This window comes from Gouania willdenowi, unplaced genomic scaffold, assembly GCF_900634775.1.
Source record: "Gouania willdenowi unplaced genomic scaffold, fGouWil2.1 scaffold_14_arrow_ctg1, whole genome shotgun sequence".
NCBI lineage: Eukaryota > Metazoa > Chordata > Actinopteri > Blenniiformes > Gobiesocidae > Gouania > Gouania willdenowi.
Genome location: NW_021144899.1, coordinates 171,602 through 195,077, shown reverse-complemented (window position 1 = coordinate 195,077; position 23,476 = coordinate 171,602). Strand labels below are relative to the sequence as shown.

Sequence of the window (23,476 nt, the reverse complement as noted above, 5' to 3'; positions counted from 1 at the left end):
TGCACTTGTGCATTATAATAATAATAATAATAATAATTATATACAAATATATATCAATATGATTGAGATATTTACAAAAATAATACAAATATACAAATGTGATTTAGATATGTACAACAATCAAGATGTGAAGTTACAGAGATGAATTATACAGTTTGATCGACACAGGCAGGAATGAGGAGTTCTGTGGAGCACCGTGGTTGGATCAGCCTGGTGCTGAAGGTGCTTCTGTGACTGACCAGCATATCATGGAGTGGGTGGGACACATTGACCAAGATGGATTTCACCTTGGACAGGCTCCTCCTCTCTGTCACCACTGTCAGAGAGTCCAGTTTAATCCCCACAACGTCACTGGTCCTGCGGATGAGTCTTTTGAGTCTTTTGGCGTCTGCACTTATCCACGGTTGAATCACATATATATAGATGTATATTGCTTGATTACACCTGGATTAGCGGGATCTTCTGAGTCCTTGCTGCAACAGATACACAGCAAAACCAGAGGCGATGGGGATTGGAGGACAGCACCTGTTGTACTGTAGAATGCACCTCTGCTGTGAAATGCACCCCCTTCGCAGGAGCACACATACACTCTCCTGGATTTCCGCTGGATGTAACTGCAGCGCAATCTGCTGTCCTTCAATCCCCAGTGGCTACTACGATGAGCAGAGTAAACTGATCGACACGCAAGTACACAAAACAACAGAAATGCACAAAAATATACAAAATGACTCCAATGCCATTGGAGTCATTGGCTGCACGCCGCACCACGTGCTGCAGAGTAAAGAGCTCACATACAGCTATTTGTGTGAGTGTGTGTCTAGTGAACGTTGGGGCGCGCAATGATTTAACTTTTATTCTGAATTAAAGAGGAATTAAAGCTCCTATGTAAATGTGAGTGTCTCAAAGTGTTTCTCCAGGCATAACTTCATACTTTTTCCCAATTTATTCATTTAGATATATGAAAACACAATAGTTATCACTCTACACATTTCACAACAAACCTAAATGTCCCTGACGTCCCACCTTCAAACACAACCTCATTTGGCCATCTATGAAATCACGACTTAACCTCCCACTTTTTTATAGCAATACATACTTCCTACGGGCACTGCACTAGTATTGCCAGTGTGTAAACGCTCTCCCTGCAACATCGTGGTGATGGAAGTATATGCGTCGGAACAACTTCGGCGCAGCATTTCTATGCTGTCTGGGAACAAACAAACAAACAAACACATACTTTAAGTAAATCCAGTAACACAAGCACTACTTTAATAAAAAAATAAAAAGATTTAAATGATATGAAAGACTGCAGTTTTATCATTTTTGTTGTTTTCATCAGAGTTTAACTCCACCCACAGTACGGTTGTGTCTCAAAAAAGACCCTCATCTGCATTGTTTAATAAAAGTAAATGTAACTCCATGCAAAATAGTATACAGCCTCTGTCAGCCTGCCTGAGGGCATCGGCTGCAAGTGATTTTTTTATATTTTTTTTACCACTGAAATGTTTTAAGTTTGTGCTTTGTAAGGAAGCCCATTCCCACCAGTAAAAAAAACTAATAAATAAACTAGGAAAAGTAAAATAATAAATCTAAGTCATAATTATGATATAGTATAAATAAATATATATATATATATATATATATATATATAAATGACTTAATTTTTATATATTAAGTCATTTGTTTTATTAACTTACAGTATTTACTTAATTAATTAAGGAAATTACTTTTAAATTTATTTGTGTGATTACAAAAGAAAAAAGTGCACTTTGATACGTTTTGTGCTGCTCTTAGGTTTGTTTTGTGATTTGACTTTTAATTGTAGAAGGGCAAGGTAAAAGGGACAAAGTGGGAGGTATTGTATGTGTGTTTGTGTATATACTGTCCAGTCCCAGTGTGACAGTGTGTGTGTGTGTGAGATAGGTCGGGAGCGTGCAGAGGGAAGTGTGCCATTGGATCTCAGCAGAGGTAATGACTTTGCAACTTTATTTCAAAGATGACTGGGCTCAAAGTGCCCCCAAACTGTTTGTAAAGTGTAAAGATGTCCCCAAAATGTATCAATGTGTAATTAAGATAGTAACGATTGATAATGTTGACTACAAAAATCTGCTTCGATGCATCGTTTAATGTTGCAAATTCATGATGCTTCATATTTTCTGCAGTACCATACATGAACTTCTGGGTGCAGTGTCGCTTCACCATTTACATTGTGAAGAAGAATTACGCAAACAGAAGAAGAAACAATCTAAAGTCTCAAAGTTTGGGACCATTTCACCAAAAACTTATACTATTATTTTAAAAGAACAACAAATAAATTCATACATATTTTGTACAGTCATTGTGTTTTATGGCACTTAAAATATAGATATATTATGTACATTATATTAAGAATTGTATTTTTTCGAATGAATATGGGAAAACTGTAATGTAACCCCTGTAACCCTCCCCCCAAAAAAAAAAGAAAAAAAAAAACTTAAAAGCTTTGATATACTGACATGTTTGGACTGTCAACTGCCAGTATTCTTCAGGGACGTCTGCTGTTTGCTTTGATGTGTCCTTGACTTCCGCGTAATAGTTTTTTTTTGTCTTCTTTTTGAATAAATGAAACCATAACATATTATTCAAAAAGAAGACAAAAAGAATTTGCTGGAATTATTTCGCAGAAGTCAAGGACACATCAAAGCGATCAGCAGATGCCTCTGAAGAAGACTGGCAGTTGACAGTCCAAACATGCTCGGAAATCAAAGTACATTTTCTGAAAAACAGTTGTCATAATAAATTAAACCTTAACATATTATTCAAAAAGAAGACAAACAGAACTTGCTGGAATTATTGCATAATTAAGATAACTACAGTATTTCTTGCAAATCCCCTGAACGTTATGAGGTGGAGCCACTGACTGCACTGACCTGGAATCCCTTCTCTATTTCCAGAACCTAAAGAAAACCTTCAAGAAATTCTTGAAAATATTGTGAAGCAGGATGGGATCTCCTCTGTGTGTAAACTGTGTCACCTCAACAACTTTGTTAAGGTGTGTAAACTAAACAAAACTAAGCAATTCAACTGCAGTCACTTTGTGATGTCTACACAAAAAAGGCAATCTAAAAGCAATGAGTCACTTCAGGTTAATACTTTGATGTTCTCTCCACTCTTCCTCCAGTTGCTGTGCAGTGTTGGTATAGCAGAGGACAAGCTTGGGTTCACATATGAGGAAATTATTATTTGGTATGATTATTTACTTAAAATGCATCAGAGTCACTTTATTTACAGATTGATTAATTCTAGAACTTGATTTTGTCGTGTTTCCTAGTCTTCGGTTAACTTTGTTGAATGAGGCCAGAGAAGTCCGCGTAGCTGGATTACAATCTTTTCGGTACCTGATCAGGGATAGCAATGTCCTGGGGAAAGTCCTACTGCTGCAGGTGGACTACTTAATAGCAAGGTGAGGAATGAATAACGTTAAATAAATAATAAATATCATTTAGTAGAGAGTAATGTTTCTTTTTGTTTGATTATCACATAGGTTCATTGACATCCAGAAAAATGATTCTGAGAGAACACAGGCTCTTAGACTTGCCCGCAAGGTGAGATCTGCTTATTCCCTTCTTACCCAATCAAATTATTAAATAAAGTACAGAAGATTGAAATGTTCTATTGAGGCTGACATATAGAAGAAGTATTAAAACAAAAAGCTTTTCAAGTACCACTATAACTAAAAATGAGGGTGACCAAAATACAGCAGCAGACCGGGTGGGGACAACACTTGAATGAATGGGTAACGTTAGTGTGTAACTTCTTTAGCCTTTCCTGCACTTCTTCTCCAATCTAGTGATTGATCTTACCTGGGTGTTACGAGACAGACGAGGGGAACTTTCTTCTTTTTCTCCTTCTTTTCATTCAACATACACAAAGACAAGACAGAGAGCGCAGAAACACAAAGGAACCATACCGCCGGGGTGTACACAAGTGGTACGCAGGCAACCAATGTGCACCAACTCAAATGCCGTACATAAATAAATGTATGTAATAATACCCTACAAAGCCTACAACCCAGTGACATATGTTACACATGTACATATGTGTAAGTAAATGTGCACTGCGCCTTAAAAGGTTTAGTATAATGTGGAAAAACTCCTGTCTTCATGTCTTATAAAGCTGCAACAGAGCAATGTGCAATAGCAGCAACTTGTGTGCAATGTGCAATTTTGTGTTACAGTTTAATTTATGTAATGCACTTCAGCACTTTGCACTTCAACATCTTAGCTACAATGTTTTTGCCATGATAATTTAAGTTTAAAGTGCAAGTCAACCCTAAAACCACTTTTCTCTGCTTAATACTTATTTGATTAGGTATGAAGTAATGTAGTTTATTGATCCTAGTCCCACTCTTCACATTTTAGTTTAAGTATTTAAATGTATAATTTTTAGTTGTAAAATGTTAGAGTGACTGCCCTCTATGGGTTGAACGCTGGCTATTGCAATTACATTTTGCTATCGGCCAAGGTTAGATCAGCGACATAACTAACTGTCACTGTTGGCCCCGCCCCTCCTATAAAAGATGGGAGGAAGGACTGGTTTCCTCCTTTTTACAGCCCTCAGAGACATTGATTGACAGCTCCATGCAGAATTGTGCAGCACTGTGGGGGCGGGACTGCTGTGACTGGGTGTGTCTTAACTACTCTAGGAGCAATGGCCATAATCAAGGGATTTTCTAAATGTTCCCCTCATGGCAGGTTAGCAAAAACCTGGGGGTGTACTTACACTTTAAATCAGCGTGTGCCAGGGCTCTGTGCCACTGGCGCTTCACGGGTTACCTGACGCAGGAAATGCCAATGGGCATCATCACGTCCAGGAGAGTGGTCACCACGGATGCCAGCCTGACAGGCTGAGGCGCGGTGCACTAGGGGTGTTTTGTGAGAGGGCTCTGGAGTTTGGGCCTCGACTGCTTTCACATCAATTACTTGGAGCTTTTACCGGCTGGATGTTTCTGCTCCGTGTGTGGCACAGGCGGTTCTCCTGTACTAATCAAAACAGTGCTTGCCCCTGCGGGCTGGTGTAGTACGCAATAAGCTTGTCTGCAATACGGGAGCTACGATATCCCACTGTGAGACACTGAAACAAATGTTCAGAAAGAGAATTATAGGTTATTTACACACCCCCAATTCTCTGAGTAATATGAGTGAAATGTCTCACCAGACAGCCGTTCTTGCTCGCTGCGTGAGAAGAGCACTGCTTATCGAGTGGTGCTGCATTCTCTGCCCACTCTACGTATAGTAGGTAGGCCATATCTGCGGTGAATGAATACATTTCACCAGCCAATCAGGATTGGCGTGATAAGATAGAGCTTCTGAGATGAGACGGAGGCGTATATATCCAATAGTGAGACTTCTCACTCATATTACTCTGGGGATATGTAAATAATCTATAGTTCTTAATTGTGCCCACTAACATCAATAAGCAGGCTTCCCATACACTCAATCAGAAGCTGAACATTCGTTGTGTTCATGCAGATGATCTCTGTGAATGCGCTGCTCTTTCCATCCTCTGTCACCAACTCACTCATCGCTGTAGGAAACAATGGAAAGCAAGCACACGATCAAATGACGCGGGCCTGTATTGCCATAATCTGTGAGCTCTGTGAGTAAACACACACACACACACACACACACACACACACACTTGGTGTAGCTGGAGGTGAACTCTTTACTCTGCAGCCTTCAAGAACCCAGTGCTGGTGGCACAGCGAGGTGGCCTCAGCACCATTCTGAGGAACGTGACCAGCTGTCAGCTGAGTCGCATCAATGAGGCTCTCATGACCACCATCCTCCACCTCCTAAACCACCCACACACCAGGCAGTACATCCGTGTAGATGTGGAACTAGAGGTGCTGCTCCATCAAAAATATATACTTATAAAAGTTGTGTGTTTGTCAACTTCTAAAACAAGTGTGTGGCTTCCTCAGCAAATCCTGGCACCTTACACAGACTTCCACTACCAAAACCCTGCAGAGGAGCGACCTAAGTGAGCGGCAAAATGTCTGAAAAACACAAATGTCAAATGTTTTATTGTAAAATAAATGTTTGGTTTTTTTTCCAGGGAAGAAAGGGATGATCAATTTACTGCCAGTAAAATGTCTCTCGTCGCATCATTTTGCTCCTGGTCAGGTAAACGTTTCAATTCAGAATTTCATTAGCTTGATTACATTTGTATGACAGTGTTTTAGGGCCACGTTAAAATAAAAAGAAATCTGAGCAATACGAGATTAAAGTTGTAATAATTTGAGTTTAAAAGTAATAATATTTTGAGATTAAAGTAATAATAATGGCTTCAATTTATATAGCGCTTTTTTTTTTTTTTTAGAAAACTCATAGCACGTTACAGAAACCATTATCCATTCACACCAGTGACACCGGTGGTGGTAAGCTACAATGTAGCCACAGCTGTCCAAAGTCATAATGACAGAGGCGTGGCTGCCATTTTGCGCCTATGGCCCCTCTGCCCACCACCAACATTCATGCACAATTCATACCCATTCATATGAGGCAATGTAGGTAAAGTGCCTTGCCCAAGGACACAATAACAATAACTTGGATAGAGCAGGATTTGACCACTTTCATCCACTTCCTCCTCCACTAAAGAGGCAATTTGCTCTAAATCAGTCTGGTTCTGTCGATGGAACAAACGCAAACGTCTGCGAAGTTGATTTAAAGCCGAAAGGCTCAATATTTCACCATGTGTGAAACCTAAAGAGAAGCAACACAGACAAGTTCCTGTTTGTATTTCAATTTTATTCTCATCATAATATTACCATTTTATTCTCAAAATAGTACGACTTTATTCTTGTAGTGCCCAGATAATAATTTTTTTTTTTTTTATGTGGCCCTAGTACGTCGTCGTACATTTGAGATGTTTTAGGTCAACCAAAGTTCTCTTCTAGATTAAAATTTTGACAGAATGCAAGCAAACAGGCCATCTCATAGTCCTTCCTTAGTGCTGTTTGTTGCGTGATATGGCTCACTGAAAACTTGAATCTTAAACCTAATGTTTTCTAAAATACCAAATGATTATGACCTTTGTTTTATTGGTATATGAAACATTAGCAGTGGACAACCAAAGGTGTCGGTGAGACTTGGTAAATGCATGAGGTGTGCCGTAGCATATGACAATACATTAAACACAGCTGTATCTGAATAGTTATTGTCTTTATCTTTATGAGTCACATCTCAGTCTTTGTCCTCTACCACTCAACACTTTATTGTTATTGAGTTTACAGTATCTCTTCGCCTGTTTCTAACGCCACGACTTTTCACCCCTCAGGCATCATTAACCTCTGCAAGTCAGGCAACTCTGGGATCCAGTCTCTGATTGGCTTACTGTGTATACCAAATATGGAAGTGCGGGTAGGTGATCTCCTCAACAGTCACGTATCAGCAGATTAAAGGGCACAGTTTTCACTGGCTGTCTTTCTCTGCTACGACAAAATACCATGAAATATTAGGAGAATGTCTTTTTTTGTTGTTTTGAGTTGAATAAGTCTGTTTTGTAAGAATTTTACATTTGTGATTTGTTGGGAATAAATTGTATTCAACATAACACAAGATTGAAAACATTTTCATGGCCCCCCACCACAATCGAAATTCAACAAAATGGATAAAAATGTCCCCTATATTAAAAAAAAAAAAGAAAAGTAAAAAGAATTGGTGACCATTCTTCTTCAAAACTCATAAAAATTACATAAATTGTGCGATCACTAATTTTAGAACATTTACATTTGAAGCCACACGGACTCGTGCGTCACACAGCAGCAGCTGTGATCATTCATATGCTGCTGCACGATTAAGTAAAACTGACAGACACAGACTTCTGTCCACATTGGTCAGAGTGATTCAACTATTTTCATATAATGTCCAACGTAAAGTCACAGTTTGATCCACTACATAGTGAAACAAGCTGTCATATGCGGATGAGGATGGACCAGAATCTGTTCCCACACATATTTTAATGAGGCTCAGCTCAGGTCGCTTTTAACAATTTATATTCAAAACTGCTTATTATGGAAGCCAATAGTTCTGTTTCACTGCAAACATCCCTCTGTATTAAAGCAGGATGCTCTGCGGGCGGATTATTTCCTCATATCTCTAGCATCTAACTCGGTCACGCTTTACAGTGATGATGATGATGATGATGATTAAGGAGAGAGATTTTTACTGTGACTCAGACAGAAGAATGCAGCCGATCTTCAGTCACACTGCAATAATCTGATCAATGATTTGATCAAATCAACCTGTTATATTGTTTATCAATGAAGGTGTTCATTTTAACGGATTTCAATGACATTTACAAGCATTGGAAAAACTCCAGGTTCCATGATTTCTAGACAGCCCAATAAAATGACATCACCAGGTCCTTTCCTTCAGCCCGGTTTCATTCACAGACTATGCTTTTTTGCTCGACTTACGCACGGTGGGCGTGTCAGGAGCCTGGACCGGAGAATATGAGCAGGAGAGAAGTGCGTAACTGTAGACGTGCAAAAAAGCACTTAAGTCTAGACGGGAGAATAGACCCTTAAGTGAGTAGTTGAGTGAGTAGATTTAGTTAGTTGAAATGATATCATTCCTTATGTACCGTAGTTGATTGTATCTAAACTAAAAAAATATATTCTAATGACTTAAATAAAACAAAAACTAAAAAATTGTTTTGACAGACCAAAACTTCGAAGAGATCTAAAATTGCTGCTAAAATGACAACTGGTTTACAGTAAAAGAATGCTTTAATGATTTGACATTACAACCGGCTCCTGTAATTTAATTTTAAAAGTGTTTGAGTTGTCTCACTGATTTGTCTCCCACAGAAAGGTTTGTTAGAGGTGTTGTTTGAAATCTTCCAATTGACTCTACCACGTGCATCTGCAGACTTCCATGAAGCCCTTACAAGTACAGGTTAGTAAAACACCATCACCCTTCTCAGGGTCTGATATGATGATCTCTGTTCTTTGTTCAGACTCAGGTAGATTTAAGGACAACTGGAGGTTATCTGATGGATTTGTGGCATCAGAAGCTAAAACGGTTTTGCCACAACGGTCTGGATCAAGGTACTGTAACATACAGAGAGATGTTCTAATTCGGCAATGGGCAACTGGTAGCGCAGGGGCCACATGCGGCCCTCATTTTAGTTTTGTGAAATTAATCCAAAAACATATGAAACAACTACAAATATAGACAAAATTATTCAAAATTATCTTTAAAAAATGACAACGAAAACACACAAAAGACTCCAGTCGTATATAAAACCACCAAATGACCCAAAATTACTCCAAAACACACAAAATGACAAGACAAACACACAATTATTTGTTTAATGCTCACATGAATGATGATAAAATGACAATCACATTAAACTGTGAATGTGAAGTTGCCTTCCTCTGTTTTAACTGATGACCTGTGCTCCAGGCCTGACCTGATGGACAACTACCTGGCTTTGCTGCTCTCTGCTTTCATTAAGACTGGCCTGTTTGAGGTATTGTAAAAACGAGCAGAGAGGTTGTTTGAGTTGTGATCTCTCTGTCTGTGTGACTCTGTTTCCGACCTTCCACAGGCTCTGGTTGATGTGATCACCAGCAGCACTGACGTCATATCCATCTGGGCCACAATCCTGCTAGGAGAACTGCTCCATATGGTATTGTTCTTTTTTCCCACTCTCATTGATTGCATCACATTTGTGAACACAAATGACTTCATAATGACTGTGTGTTTACAGGCCAACACTATTCTCCCTCACAGCCAAAGCCACCATCTGTACTGCCTACCCAGCCTGGTGAACATGGCAGCCTGCTGTGATTATCCACCTGAGAAAAGACTGTGAGAAAATCTTTAAAATTCTACATTTTAGTGAAAGGAATATCTTTATGTTTCATGCGTTTGTTTTTCTTCTTGTTACAGACGAGCGAGTGCTGCGGTCAATGACCTGAAGGACTTTCACCAGAGAAAGAAGCGAGGAATCAAACCCACCAGCTTGTTCTTGGACCACATTCTACGCACAGCTGTTGAATCCCAGGGCTGCAAAGACACACACTCAAAAACTCCCAAAGACATTGTCATTATCAAGGTACACACATTACACAGGTCAGCTATTGTATTGTGTTGGCCAATGTATTTCTTAGTGCTGTCAAGAGATTAAAAACATGGTGTGAATAATGAATTATGCTCTGTAATTAATTCATCTAATTAATCACTTTTTTAATCAACTTGAGATGAAAAAAACAGATTGTGGCAGATCAAAAGTTTGGTATATAACAAAGTGACTTTATGAAGTCTTTTTTTTTTTTCTTTTTTGACCAGACTTGTAGCCATTTACATTCCACTATATGTGAGACGAGTCCCTAGGGCTGCTGTCACCTTTAGTTTAGACCAGGGATGCCAGAGTGAAACTGGTCAGGGGTCCAGGTTTTTTTCAAGTGAGACCTCAGGGGGCTGAATTACACTTCGGCCTGAAAGACTAAACACTGACTCAACACATGGATATGCTGCTTGAAATTATTCATGAAGGCCAACACATTAAAAAACCACAATAGCCTCACAATGAGGTCTACAATGACATATCAGCCTAAAACAAGTTACCCTCTAAAAACGTAACATTGTTCCATCCATTCAAGTAGCCTAGATTTATAAATTACAAATGCAACAAAATAGACTCGGTGCCAACAAAACACAGTTCCTATAAATAACACAAATGTAAACTGTAAATTACTTTGATCATATTTATTGAAGGCTTGCACATGAAAACATGCCAATGCATAATTAAAAGAAGGCCAGGCCAAGTAGGCCTAAACAAGTCACAGAAAGTAAGTGCCAGAATAAAGCAATCTAACAACAGGCCAAGTGACTGAATATCCAGTAGGAATTAGAAAAACAAATGCCAAATATGACTTATCCTAAAACATTACATTGGCTCAATAACAGATGGCACATCAACATTTCCAGTCATCACCAGTGAACTCCAACCCACATTTCCACACACCCATGCCTATGGCACTAGCCTACTATACAGCCTACATCAGTCAACCACAACCCCTTTTATTCCCTCCCACCCATATCAGCTACATTTGATCAAAATCAGTCCCAGTGCAAATAAGATAAGGTGACATTAAAATAACCTTACCTTTACACAGAATCAGCGTCTTTCCATTAATATTAACAATGTTGAGAACTTGAAGAACTATTTAAAGTCACTGGAAGGTCAGCTGGTTAATACATGGATGAATCAAACCTCCCCAACAACTGTCGAGGAGGTTTGAAAGTAGCAGACGTCAGTCCGTTTTTGCTCAGGCCAGAGCGCACATCCATGAGGCTGGAAAGGAGCAGTAAATCCTTGCAATTTATGGTGTCATCCTTTAGCTGGGTCACCTGGGCATTTGTCAGCTGATGATGCAAACTTAGCGAGGCCACCCACTTCAAATTCAGCAAGGCTACAGTGCATTTGCAGTCTGCTGAACTGACGTCACAGTTACGTTGCCAAATGAAATGATGTCGATGGAAAAAAAACAAAAAAAAGAAAAAGATGCCGATTAAATACAAATCACGTCAATTAATTATTTAGAGAGAGAGTGTGAAAAAAAATGACCTCATAAAACTTAACCTTTTTCTTATTTTAGCTTTCTGTTAGCATCTCTTATGATAACGGGTCAGTTTTATCCCTTGTCCTAATTTAGCTATAAAACACTATCATCCAATTTGTTTTATTATTTTTGGTGTGGGTGTCTGTGGCCATTTTTCTGCCAGTATACCCCCCAATTTAATTTTTCATTTTAATGGTAAAATGATCCTCAAAATAACTGACAGGTGGTGGGAAAACGTGATATGAAACACATTTTAATAACTGTTAACTACATGTGTGTAAGTTATACAACTGGAACATGTTTCCCCAGGTTTGTGCTTGATTAAATTGTAAATTACAGTTTTTATAGAATTCCCATGCCAATTACAATTACAAAGTCAATTATCTGAACTCAATTACAATTAAATTAAGATTACAACAGCAGCAGATTTTTTCAATTACAATTACCAACCCTACCAAACCTGTCGTATTATATACAGTATGATCTTTTCATTGAGCGTGTCATTGAAATTCACTGCAGGTGGTATCCTTTAACTGCAGGTGTGGAAGTGCGTCATTAAAAAGCAGCAGAGAAGTGAAGATTTCTTTTTTCGAAAAGAAAAGACAAAATGTTTCTAAAGTGTGTTAACTGTGTAATTAAACACTTGAGTGTCTGAATTGATCTGTATTCTGTAGGACTATGAAGACAGTCTGTTGAGCCTCGTGAGAGACAGTCACGTTCTGAGCCATAGGGAGACCATGGACTGGAACTGGCATCATATTGAAACCATTTTAAAGGTAAAGGTGCACTGGTCTTGACTCTATGTCAATCTTCCTGTGAAGTAGTTTAGGTGAAGGGAAGTTAACCTTTATCATCTTCCTTTCTATGTTTTCTTTTCTAGTGGCCACATGTTAGTCTGCGTGGCAATGAACTCATGCATAAGTTAGTATACCTGGCCACAAACTTTTAACACCGATGATTATTCTGTCTGATAAACCGTCCATGTCTTGTTGCACTTTTTGTTTGTGACAGATTCGTCCAAAGGCTGGTGTTCTTCTACAAGCCCAGTCTGCAGCTGTATAGCGACCTGGAGGTGGAGCATCCCAAAGGCCGACAGCTGACTGTGGTTGGGTGTCAGTTTGTAGAATTCCTCTTGGCATCGGAGGAGGTGAAGAAAAACTAAACTAAGATTTCTGCTATACAAATCCCATGTCTCAGTGATTGAAACTTTCCAATACAAAAACTGTTTTTTGACATACCAACCAAATTATCAAAGACATTTCCTTCATGGATTTGGAATCCTCTTCACTAAACAGTAATAGGTGTCCTACTGAAGAATCATACGCGTTATGATCAGGTTAATGTCAATGGTTAAATTCTTTTTTTTAAAAATACTGGTAACTCTACATGATTTAATCAAAAATGAGTTGGTGCAGATTTTATGATCCAATTGTTGTTTTCTCTGGCTTTTTCTTAAGGCTGTCTTCTAATGCCATTATGTTTTCAGGATGGTCAGATGTACTTGGAGGACTTGGTACGAGACATAGTCCACTACCTGTTTTTCTCTGCTGGTCACAAAGACCAGCTGAGCAGTCGCTTACTGGTCACCCTCAGCCAGAACTACTTCCTTTTCCTGGGGATCCTGTCAGCTCACCCTCACGGTGTGAGGCTGCTAGAGAAGGGCAGAGTCTTCCAGTGGTGGGTGGCCTCATCAAAATGTTATGATATTATGCATGTTTTGAAAAATACATCAGCTCTATATTTGTCATGTACATTAGGGTGGTTCATTAAAGCATTAGAAAAAAAAGTTTCAGGTAACCCTGAAGAAGAACCCTGCATTAGCTTTTGGCCTCCAGAAGATGATTTAGAAAGACATTTGGAAGAAAAAGGAGGTCTTTTAGAGGTTGCACCCACTGCTGAAAGTTTCTTGGAAAGTTACTGATTACATGTACATTATACATGAATACCATTATGGAAAAGGAAACGTCAGAGATTCCACCAAAGCGTTGTGACGTCTTTATTCAAGCAGATTATGAAGGGAAGCAGATCAGTGATTTTGTCACAACCAGCACAATACATTTCTTTGAAACCCTTACACCAAGGTGTCAAAGAGCACAGGAACATTTTTGTGTTTTGTGCTGGACTTTCTCAGTAACATTTCCATGCAAATTTCAGTTTTTTTTTTTTTTATAGTCGGGAGCAATTTTCAAATGTCTTGTGCAACCTCTATATATTTATTCATTTGCATAAAATGTGGTGCAAAATAATTTGACAAGATATGAAACCAAATGAACTAAAAGACGCCATTGCTTTTCAAGTAACACTAATGACTCTTAGACAACATTGCATAAACACAGATTTGCTTCATGATTCTAAATTAGCTGTTAAATGTTACAGTTTCTAATTATCAGTTCCCTTATTTCAGATTGTATTGCTTTAATGATGAACTTCCTTGTTGCTGTATAATCAGTATATTCTTCTGTGTTGCTGTTCCCTCTGTTAGCCTGCTGGGGCTGTGCTCTTTGCAACATCAGGAGCACCTGCTGAAGCTCACTGTTTCTGCACTGGATTACAGTAGAGATGGTTTGGCTCGAGTCCTTCTGTCTAAAATCCTCACTGCTGCTTCTGATGTAAGAGCAAACAAAGCTTTGTTCTAACCCTTCAGTCACTTCTTTAGACAGATTGGGTTTTATTGAATTTACCGACCGTTTATTGTGTAAAAAAAATCCTTTAACTGGACATTTTTAATGCTGCAGCTGTACAGGCTGTGGTGTGTTTAATAGACAAAGGACAATAATAGAGTACTTTTCACCATTAAGTTGAATTAATCTTATTAGGGCAAATGTTTGAACTGTGAATGTAGCACTCCAGTAAATGTGATCTATCCATCTATCTATCTATCTATCTATATTTCTTTTTTATGTCTTTATGTGTTATTTAGATTAGATAAGATAAGTTAAGATAGTAAAATAAGTATAAAAAAAACCCACTTCACACATAGGAAATGAATAAATGAAACATGAATAACAACGGTAGGATAATAATGCTAAAAAAAACACTATAAAATCAATATTAAAGATATTCATAACAATAACAAAAGCATATGGGCACGTGTTTATGATATTTACAGAGACATACACATAATTATAATATAATAATGAAGTGAAGTGTAATATATCTATCTAATACATACCAGTCAAGTTTTGGATTTGAAAATAAGGGAAATTTTCTGGCGCTCACTACGAGCCGTCACACCCGTCCAACCAAGCTCCAGTATCCCTTATATTTTAAGACAAGTGTACAAGAAATCTAAAATAGCCACTTGTCAACCACTTACTAAATACAATTATGTGATTAGAATCTGGTAGGTCGACCTTTATTAACATTGAAATGCTGTGAACATTCCTACTAGGGCTGTACAATATGGACCAAAACTCATATTTCAATATATTTTCTCAAAATGGTGAAACATGATATAAATCTTAGATAATTTTATCTAATAAAGTCTGACCAGAAAGACAATTCTGGGTTAAATTTGCTGATGCAAAATGCTACACAGGAACATTTATTAACAAACTGCTGATCAATATGTGCACTCATTAATCCATCTAACTAAGCTTTACATGTTGTTCTGAGAAGTAAAAGCAGCGACTCCTAAAACTAGTATTTTGATATATAATAAGCTATAATATATACATACACACACATATATATATAGATATATGAATTATTAAAGTTTTCTATATCGCCAAAATAGAAAACTCGATACATCTTGAATCTCGATATATTGCCCAGCTCTAATTTCTGAATTATAAAACAGCCTAAATTAAAACATAAATGGGTATATGAAGCACGTGTTTATTTAATATACTTACAGTTTATATACAAGTCAACACGTTGAATATTTACTGTTAATTTCACATTGCTTGTCTTTAAGTTAGACATTCACATTTTATTTTTTTTTACATATTTTCTTGTAATTTTTCATGCTCACTCATGTGTTCTCTGGTATTCACTAATGACTTATAAGACACATTTATTACAGATTTTACATTCTTCAACACTTTTCAAAGCAGTGTATATTTGTGGCACTTGTGATAGGCTGATTTTTCATGGTGACTTACGTGGTTCCTTCCGCTGTTATTAATCTAACAGAACGTGTAACTGTGTCACATCCTGCTGCTCTTTAGGAAGGTAAACTCTATGTCACATTTCACAACGTATTTATACCAGTTCTTTGTCTTTTTCGCCAGAAAATTGGTGATTACGTTTCAAAACATTCATTTTCATTTTATTTTGAAATCACCGCGGAATCAACGCAGGTTACACCGGACGTATGGTTAGACCGGAGAGGGGGGAAGGGCGTCTGAGCAGCTGCACACTGTCACTGATATACTAGCAAAGCTCTCAAGTCTCACGCATTGGATGTGAGACACGCATTTCAACCTGATGTGAGGAGTGGGTGCACGCGCACGACTGATGCGCCTGTGTGTGTGTGTGAGACTGCGCCCACGGAGGATAGATGGACAGGTAGCGAGACACACGAACACACACACACACACAAGTGGGTGTATGCGAGCGGCTGATGCACATGCGTGTGTGTGAGAGCGCCGGCCTAAGAAATGTTAAATGCTAAATAAATAGTTTATTAGTTTATTTCTACAAATGTATGTCTTTTATCAGATTCTACCTAAACTGCCGCAATGGTACAAACTTTATTTTGTCAATTTATCATGCACATATCCCATAGAATTACACCAGGGAAATCGCACACACACTGTTACTTTGCACTCGCAAATATACCCCTTTATAACACTACAGAGTACAACCTTCAAACACATTCTTTTGGTCATAATTGACAACTCGACTTAAGTCACCTGTTATTATTAAAAAGTTGTATTCAGTGCATACAACTGACAGCAGTTCAGTAAACTCATCCATGAATTCTCCAGAATATTTGGGTCTCAACCAGTCTGCCTAAAGTCTTGTTGAACAGCTAGATTGTGCAGGATGGGGAGGAGCTGTATGTGAAATTTATGGACACCTATCAAGACAGAGATGAAAGACCATCAATCTATCTTCAGTGGCTACATGTAGCATTAAGCCTTGCACTGAAAAGGGGGGGAGTTCTAGAACGTGATTTATCCAAGCATTTGTTAAATCAATTTTGCCGGGGTTGTTGGGATAATACCTTAATTTCAGAACTCCAGCTTAAACAAAAGAAAAACAATCCTCCAACATTTGCTGAGCTGTTGTTACTTCTTAGAACCGAAGAAGATAGAGAAGCTGTCACATTTTCAAAGCAGCTGTGTTTGTTCCCTGTAAGGAAGCAGAATGAAGCGTCCTTAGAGATGAAAGAGATCCTGTTCCAATTTTACTCTGTTTGCAGACTGTCAAACAATTGACTGGTAACATTAGCAGCAGCTGTTTTTAAGGCATTTTTACGTTTGAAAAGTAACCATGAGTGCAGCTGCTCTCATAGGAGATCAACTGATCCTTGAAGAGGACTACGATGATGACTACATCCCATCTGAACAAGAGATCTACGAGTATGCCAGAGAGATCGGCATTGATCCAGACAATGAGCCAGAGCTCCTGTGGCTGCCCAGAGAGGGCACCGTGGCCCCTTTACCTCAAGAGTGGAAGCCCTGCCAGGATGTGACCGGCGACATTTACTATTTTAACTTGGCCTCGGAGCAAGATGGCGCCAGCGTGTACCGGCTGCCGTCTGCCAGCTCTGCTGGAACTTCTGTTTGTCTGTGTCCTGATCGTTCTTTTGTGCCAAAACATCGATGCAACAGTATTGACATACGATCGTCAGGCACTAATGGACCTAAATTATGCACATGAGGTACGTCTGAGCTGCCCTGAGGATCAAACCTCCAGACTTCCTCCACACTTGGCCTCGGTGCCTGCCTACCTGCTGCGTGCACCTGTCCCGCGTAGGAAGCGTGCCAAGAGGCGGGGCAGACGCGCTGGACTCCTGGTGAAGGTGAAGGCGTACAGGAGGTCTTGTCCTGGGACTGCTCCGGGACACCCGCTGTCAAATGGATTACGGTGGATTCAGCCTGTGGCTCCCGTGCGTCCGATCACCGGCCTGCGTCATCTGCCGATCGTACCGCTGCTTCACCGGCGCCTTCCCAGACTCCGTGCCGTGGATTATGGTTGCCTTCGCCCGCTGCAGCGCGACTCTCCACGGGCCAACACGGAAGTGTCGCTGCGCCTTGGATTACAAAACGCCAGATCGCTGGCAAATAAAGCGCACATCCTGAAAGATGTTTTCATGTCCCGCGGGTTGGACCTGATGTTCATCACAGAGACATGGCAACGGGAGAACGAGTACGTTCACTTAAATGAGCTGCGCCCTGCAGACTGTTCTGTGTTTGGAACCCCTCGGATCACGCGTCGCGGAGGAGGATTGGCGCTCGTTTTCTGGGACACATTCAGCTGCAGACTGTTGGACACGAACGCGTTCAACTCCTTCGAGCTCCAGATGTGCAAGGTTGGAAACGAACACTCTTTTCACTGTGTTTTACTGTACCGACCGCCTGGTCCTGCTCGTATATTTTTAGATGAGTTCTCTGAGTTCATGTCATCTATTATAACACTTGAGAGTGTTTTAATCCTTGGAGATTTTAACCTCCATGTTGATAACTCCACATGTCCTATGGCCACTGAGTTGATGACTCTTATGGACTCTTTTAACTTTGTACAACATGTGTCAGGTCCAACGCACACCAAAGGTCATACTTTAGATTTAGTTTTTTCTTTTGGTTTAAAAATAGACAAATTAAGCATTAATGATTTACAGTTAAGTGACCACTGCTGTATTTTATTTAACCTGTCAATCACTCTGACTAAAACCCCTTCCAATGTGAAAAAACAGCGACGCATCCTAAATGAAGCAGCTTTCAGTGGGTTTTCTGCCTCCTTTGACCCAACTTCCTTCGCTAGCTGTGATGATGTTGACTCTTTTATGGCTAACTTTAATAATCACTGTCTGACTCTGTTAGACACAGTAGCACCAGCTAAAAACGTTGTTAGCACTCATAAAAAACCTTGTCCATGGATGAATGAAACCATTTTTAACTTCAAAAGAAGCTGTCGGAAAGTGGAACGGTTGTGGAAAACAACTAAACTGGAAGTGCATCGACTCCATCTTAAGGAAAAGATAATGGAGCTAAATGAAATAATAAAGCGCGCCCGCTCTACTTATTTCACTAACCTTGTTCTACAAAATAAGAGAAACCCCAGAGTCTTGTTCAACACTATTGAACATCTTGTTACACCCCCACCGTCCCATGTCCCTGTACACACAAGGGATGATTGTAACATGTTTTTAAACTTCTTTGTAAATAAAGTAGAAGACATTAGGGCCAGTATCACGACTCCTTTGGTCAGCTCGTGCACTTCTGTAGCTCCCGTCAGCACATGGTCCTCCTTCTCTCCTGTCAGCCTACAGGATATTCAGGATCTAGTGAGAAAAATGAAACCCACATCGAGCCCTGTGGATATTATTCCAACCTCACTGCTTTTAAATGTTTTTGATGAAGTCGGTCCATGGTTGGTGAAACTGATCAACCTTTCACTTAAATCCGGCACAGTCCCCAGCTATTTTAAACACGCCCTAGTAAATCCCATTCTCAAAAAGCCTAATCTTGATCCAGGTCAGCCTATAAACTACCGGCCCATATCTAAGCTTCCCTTCATGTCAAAAATGATGGAAAAAGTGGTAGCCAAGCAGCTAACATCAATCATGGAAGATAATGATCTTTATGATAAATATCAATCTGGTTTTAGGTCGATCCACTCCACTGAAACTGCCCTTGTGAAGGTCTCCAGTGACGTGATGATGGCTGCTGATTCTGGTCGCTATACAGTTTTAACTTTATTGGATTTAACATCTGCTTTCGACACCGTAGATCACAACACACTGATCCATCGTCTCAAATCAGAAATGGGGTTTTCCGGTGCTGTACTACAGTGGTTTGCCTCGTATATAAATGGTAGAACTTTTAATGTGGCTTTTAATGATGTAATGTCCAATGTGTCCACCCTGTCATATGGAGTACCCCAGGGCTCTGTTCTGGGGCCTGTTTTGTTTTTATTGTACCTGATGCCTCTTGGTCGGTTGATCCGTGGTTTTAAAAATGTTTCTTATCATTTTTATGCTGATGATATCCAGTTGTACTGCTCTTTTAATGACTCAGAGTTTCACTTTTTACCTGAGTTCTTGGACTGTATCTCATGCATCAAAAACTGGTTTTCATCAAACTACCTCCAGATAAACCCCAACAAAACAGAAACTCTGATCATCGCCCCTGATAAAAAGATCCCACTTATTAAGAACTCTCTCGGTGATTTGGGTTCATCAGTGAAATCCAGCATCAGAAATCTTGGGGTTGTGTTTAACCAATCGATGTCTTTGGAGGGCCACTGTCGTCAACTGACTAAAAACTGTTTTTACCATCTGAGAAATATCTCAAAAGTGAGGCATCTACTGTCCAAACCTGATCTGGAACTGGTCATCCATGCTTTTATTTCGTCCCGCATTGACTACTGTAACTCAGTTTTTACCTGTTTTAATAAGTCGACCCTGTGTAAACTCCAAATGGTTCAAAATGCTGCTGCCAGACTTTTGACCGGTACGCCCAGAACATCACACATTACCCCGATACTTTCCTCCCTGCACTGGCTCCCTGTCAATTTCCAGATTGAATATAAAATACTGGTTCTAACATTCCGGGCTTTGCATGGCCAGGCTCCTCTATACATTTCAGACATGTTGTGTCCCTACACTTCAGGACGCAGCCTTCGATCCTCAGGTCAGGGTCTACTAAGGTTCCCAAAAACCAAATTTAAAACCAGAGGAGACCTGGCGTTCCAGGCTGCAGCCCCCAGACTCTGGAATGGTCTGCCCCAGTTTCTCCGGGAGATGAACTGCGTGGACACTTTTAAAAAACATTTGAAGACTTCGCTTTTCAAAAAAGCTTTTAGTTAACAAGATTTTATTTTTTATTTTTACTGCCCTTTTATGATGCTACACATGTGATGTAAATGTATGTTTATTGTTTCTGTGTACAGCACTTTGTGATTTTATCTGCGAAAAGCGCTTTATAAATAAATACTTACTTACTTACTTACTTAACTTCTCCTCTGGCCAGTCCACGTGGGATCACCCGTGCGACGAGTACTACCGCCGCCTTGTGGTACAAGAAAAAAAGGAGAAGAAAGAGAAGAAGAAGAAAGAGCCACTTACAACCCCGAGAGCACTGAGAGCGCTACCATCTCCGCTGGGTGGCTTGGCGCCCCTACGAGAACTGGATAGTCCTTCCCCTGAGTGTAAGCTGGAGCAGCTAAAGGACGATCACAGGAGAGAGATGAACCACATCCGAGAGAAGTACCTCGATGAGGAGACGAATCAGAGGGAGCGCCTGTTCTCCGAGCTACAGGAGGAAAGAGAACGTCTCCAGGCCTCACACGTCGTTCAGCTGGATAAGCTTTGTGTGCAGTTCAGCTCACAGATCAAAAAGATTCAGCTGGCACACGCTCATGAGGAATCCAAGCTGCAGGATCGATCTGATCAGTTGGAGCGGGAAGCCAAGAAGCTTTATACCCAAGAGGTTTTGCTACAGAATAAGGCTGCAGATCTGAAGAGGAGGAGACAGGAACTGGTAAAAGAAGAGGATGGAGCAGACAGGATGATGGAGGCTTTACCTCAGCTGATCAGAGAGACAGAGCAGCTGAAGGAGGATCTGATCAGGATGAGAGAGGAGAAGCTTAGCGCCCAGAATCTCCTCGTCACAGCTAGAAAAGACCGGAGTAAGTTGTGGGTGGAAGAGCAGAGGCTGAGAGAGGAGAGGGACAGAGCCAGGGAGGACAAGGAGAAACTGGAGAGCAAGGTGGCTCTGCTACAGGAACAATGTGACCTTCTGAGCTGCAGAGTCAGTGAACTGGAACAACAGAATATTGGGGTGACCGTATCGCCCAGATCAGAGCACAACAAAAAGACAGAGGAGATGCTGCCCTCCAGTGGTCAGAAAGACGCACCGCTACACATGGAGGACCTAGATGACCCCCCAAGGTCTCCTGTGCCAGACAGCCCCAGCAGCAGGGATGAGTTCCAGCGCTACATCTCCTCACACGACAGCTCCATCCACAAAAGCAAAGTGTTATTAGAGAAGGAGTTGGATAGACGGGCAGCTCTGCAGGCCGCCCAGAACGGCTACACCAAGGAGCTCAGACACCAGGAGTTTTTCTCTGGACTGGGCGTAGAGAGGAGGGTAGTCTTTGACGTGACACAGTCCGACCTGAGCAGCGCTGTGGATCCCACATGGAGGAGCTCCGCCCATTGTCCCAGACAAAGTGCAGGAACTAGCAGCGTCTCAGCATCTGCTGGGATGCTGTCAGACTCGCCCTGGAACTGGAGAACCCATGGCATCTCCACAGCTGCGCCTGTCTTCAGCACCCCCTTCAACAGCAGCCTGAGGGCCTCTGAGCAGCTGATTCAAAGCCGCTGGAGCCAGATTTTCCCAGCAGCATCCATTAGTTCCAGCACCTCAAGGACCACATCGTACACACCTGTTGGTCATTATGGCCTTCGGTCCTCACAAAAACCAGTGGGAATGGATGATCAGAGGCTGCAGGGGCTGATCGAAAGCAATAAGAAGTGGCTGGAATCACGGATGAAAGACACCAACATACCTTTACTCACTCGCTATGATGCTCCCTCTGATCCAACTGGGCCTGGACCATGACAACCAGATCAGAGTCTACCATTACTGAGAAGAAGACAACCACACATCGTAAACATTTGTTTTCATGCAAAGATTTATTTCTCTACATAACAGATGTATTTTTTTACAAATTTTTTTTAATAAAAATAGTAAACTAAAAAAAATAAAAAATTACTACTGGTAATTAAAATTACACCACACATTACGACATAAAAGCTACATAAATGTGGTGAGCTAGCTAGGAGGGTTTGGTACAGTATTTAACGCACAATATATATATATATATATATATATATATATATATATTTTTTTTTCCTCACTGGACAACATTCAAACTCAACCAGTTTCAAAATGGACATTTTTGGAAGCCTTGAGATTAAGATATCTAATGCTGTTCTCATTCGTGGTGTCTCTGATGCTGATGATGAGGAAGTAACAGAGTTCTTAGAACGTTATGGTGCTGTTCACCGTGTAGTTACAATAGATTCACCGGGCTCTGAATACCACAATATGTTGGTTGCAGAGTATGCCTCTGGTTCAGCTATGATGGCGTTATTGCCATTCGTTTTATCCACGTGTGAAGGAAATATTGGCAACATTAAAAATGTATCTAAATTTTACATGATGGGTGCAGGAAGTTTAACGACTAAAACTTATTTAGATGATCTTAAACGTGTAGCTAAAATGAGTGTAAAGAACTATGCTGAAATGTTGACTCAGGTGATGGCCCAAATCAGCGAGTCCCTTTCTGAGCTTCATTTTGGAAACCCTGAAAGAGTTGAAGAATCAGATAACAAAGGAAGTTCAGAGTTACCTGAAATGGCTTCTGCTTCAACATCATCACAATCTACTGAACCCACTGTAAGACCAAAAGCGCAAAGGTTTTCCAATCCTATCACTGCCACTGATATAAATCCACCAGAAATCCAACGCTATGTTGTAGAACATATTGTCAAAAGTGAGGATGCAGCAATTCACCCACGTTCATCTCACCGTCTGCGCACCTTTTCTGGGAAAATTCCATGTCCGCTGCATTAAGTTGATTATGATACATGGCGCTGTGGGGTGGATCAGATTCTAACTGAGTCAAATTTTTCCGAAATTCAGCAGTCCCGACTCATTCTGGATAGTTTACCGCCCCCTGCTG

At 40.3% G+C, this 23,476-nt stretch overlaps 2 protein-coding genes across 2 annotated transcripts in view; both read left to right on the top strand.

The window, feature by feature from the left end:
* LOC114458599 (rapamycin-insensitive companion of mTOR-like) overlaps positions 1-15,978 on the top strand; it is an 18,106-nt gene extending 2,128 nt beyond the window's left edge. Inside the window, exons 2-24 of the mRNA XM_028441002.1 lie at positions 918-940; positions 1,920-1,968; positions 2,934-3,031; positions 3,161-3,225; positions 3,311-3,442; positions 3,524-3,584; positions 5,511-5,637; positions 5,715-5,884; positions 5,963-6,021; positions 6,097-6,164; positions 7,318-7,400; positions 8,852-8,939; positions 9,001-9,091; positions 9,450-9,516; positions 9,595-9,675; positions 9,757-9,857; positions 9,939-10,104; positions 12,289-12,390; positions 12,495-12,535; positions 12,626-12,761; positions 13,101-13,291; positions 14,097-14,223; positions 15,847-15,978. Coding sequence (XP_028296803.1) covers positions 918-940; positions 1,920-1,968; positions 2,934-3,031; positions 3,161-3,225; positions 3,311-3,442; positions 3,524-3,584; positions 5,511-5,637; positions 5,715-5,884; positions 5,963-6,021; positions 6,097-6,164; positions 7,318-7,400; positions 8,852-8,939; positions 9,001-9,091; positions 9,450-9,516; positions 9,595-9,675; positions 9,757-9,857; positions 9,939-10,104; positions 12,289-12,390; positions 12,495-12,535; positions 12,626-12,761; positions 13,101-13,291; positions 14,097-14,223; positions 15,847-15,963 — 2,243 coding nt within the window. The 3' untranslated portion in view covers positions 15,964-15,978. The remainder of the gene's footprint in view (positions 1-917; positions 941-1,919; positions 1,969-2,933; positions 3,032-3,160; positions 3,226-3,310; positions 3,443-3,523; positions 3,585-5,510; positions 5,638-5,714; positions 5,885-5,962; positions 6,022-6,096; positions 6,165-7,317; positions 7,401-8,851; positions 8,940-9,000; positions 9,092-9,449; positions 9,517-9,594; positions 9,676-9,756; positions 9,858-9,938; positions 10,105-12,288; positions 12,391-12,494; positions 12,536-12,625; positions 12,762-13,100; positions 13,292-14,096; positions 14,224-15,846) is intronic.
* Positions 15,979-17,049: 1,071 nt separating this feature from the next.
* Positions 17,050-22,378, top strand: LOC114458598 (centrosomal protein of 164 kDa-like). The gene is given in 6 exon segments (XM_028441001.1): positions 17,050-17,409; positions 17,480-18,095; positions 20,758-21,926; positions 21,928-21,998; positions 22,043-22,322; positions 22,324-22,378. Coding segments are annotated over 6 exon segments (2,547 nt in total). The 5' UTR covers positions 17,050-17,053.
* The last annotated feature ends 1,098 nt before the right edge of the window (positions 22,379-23,476 follow it).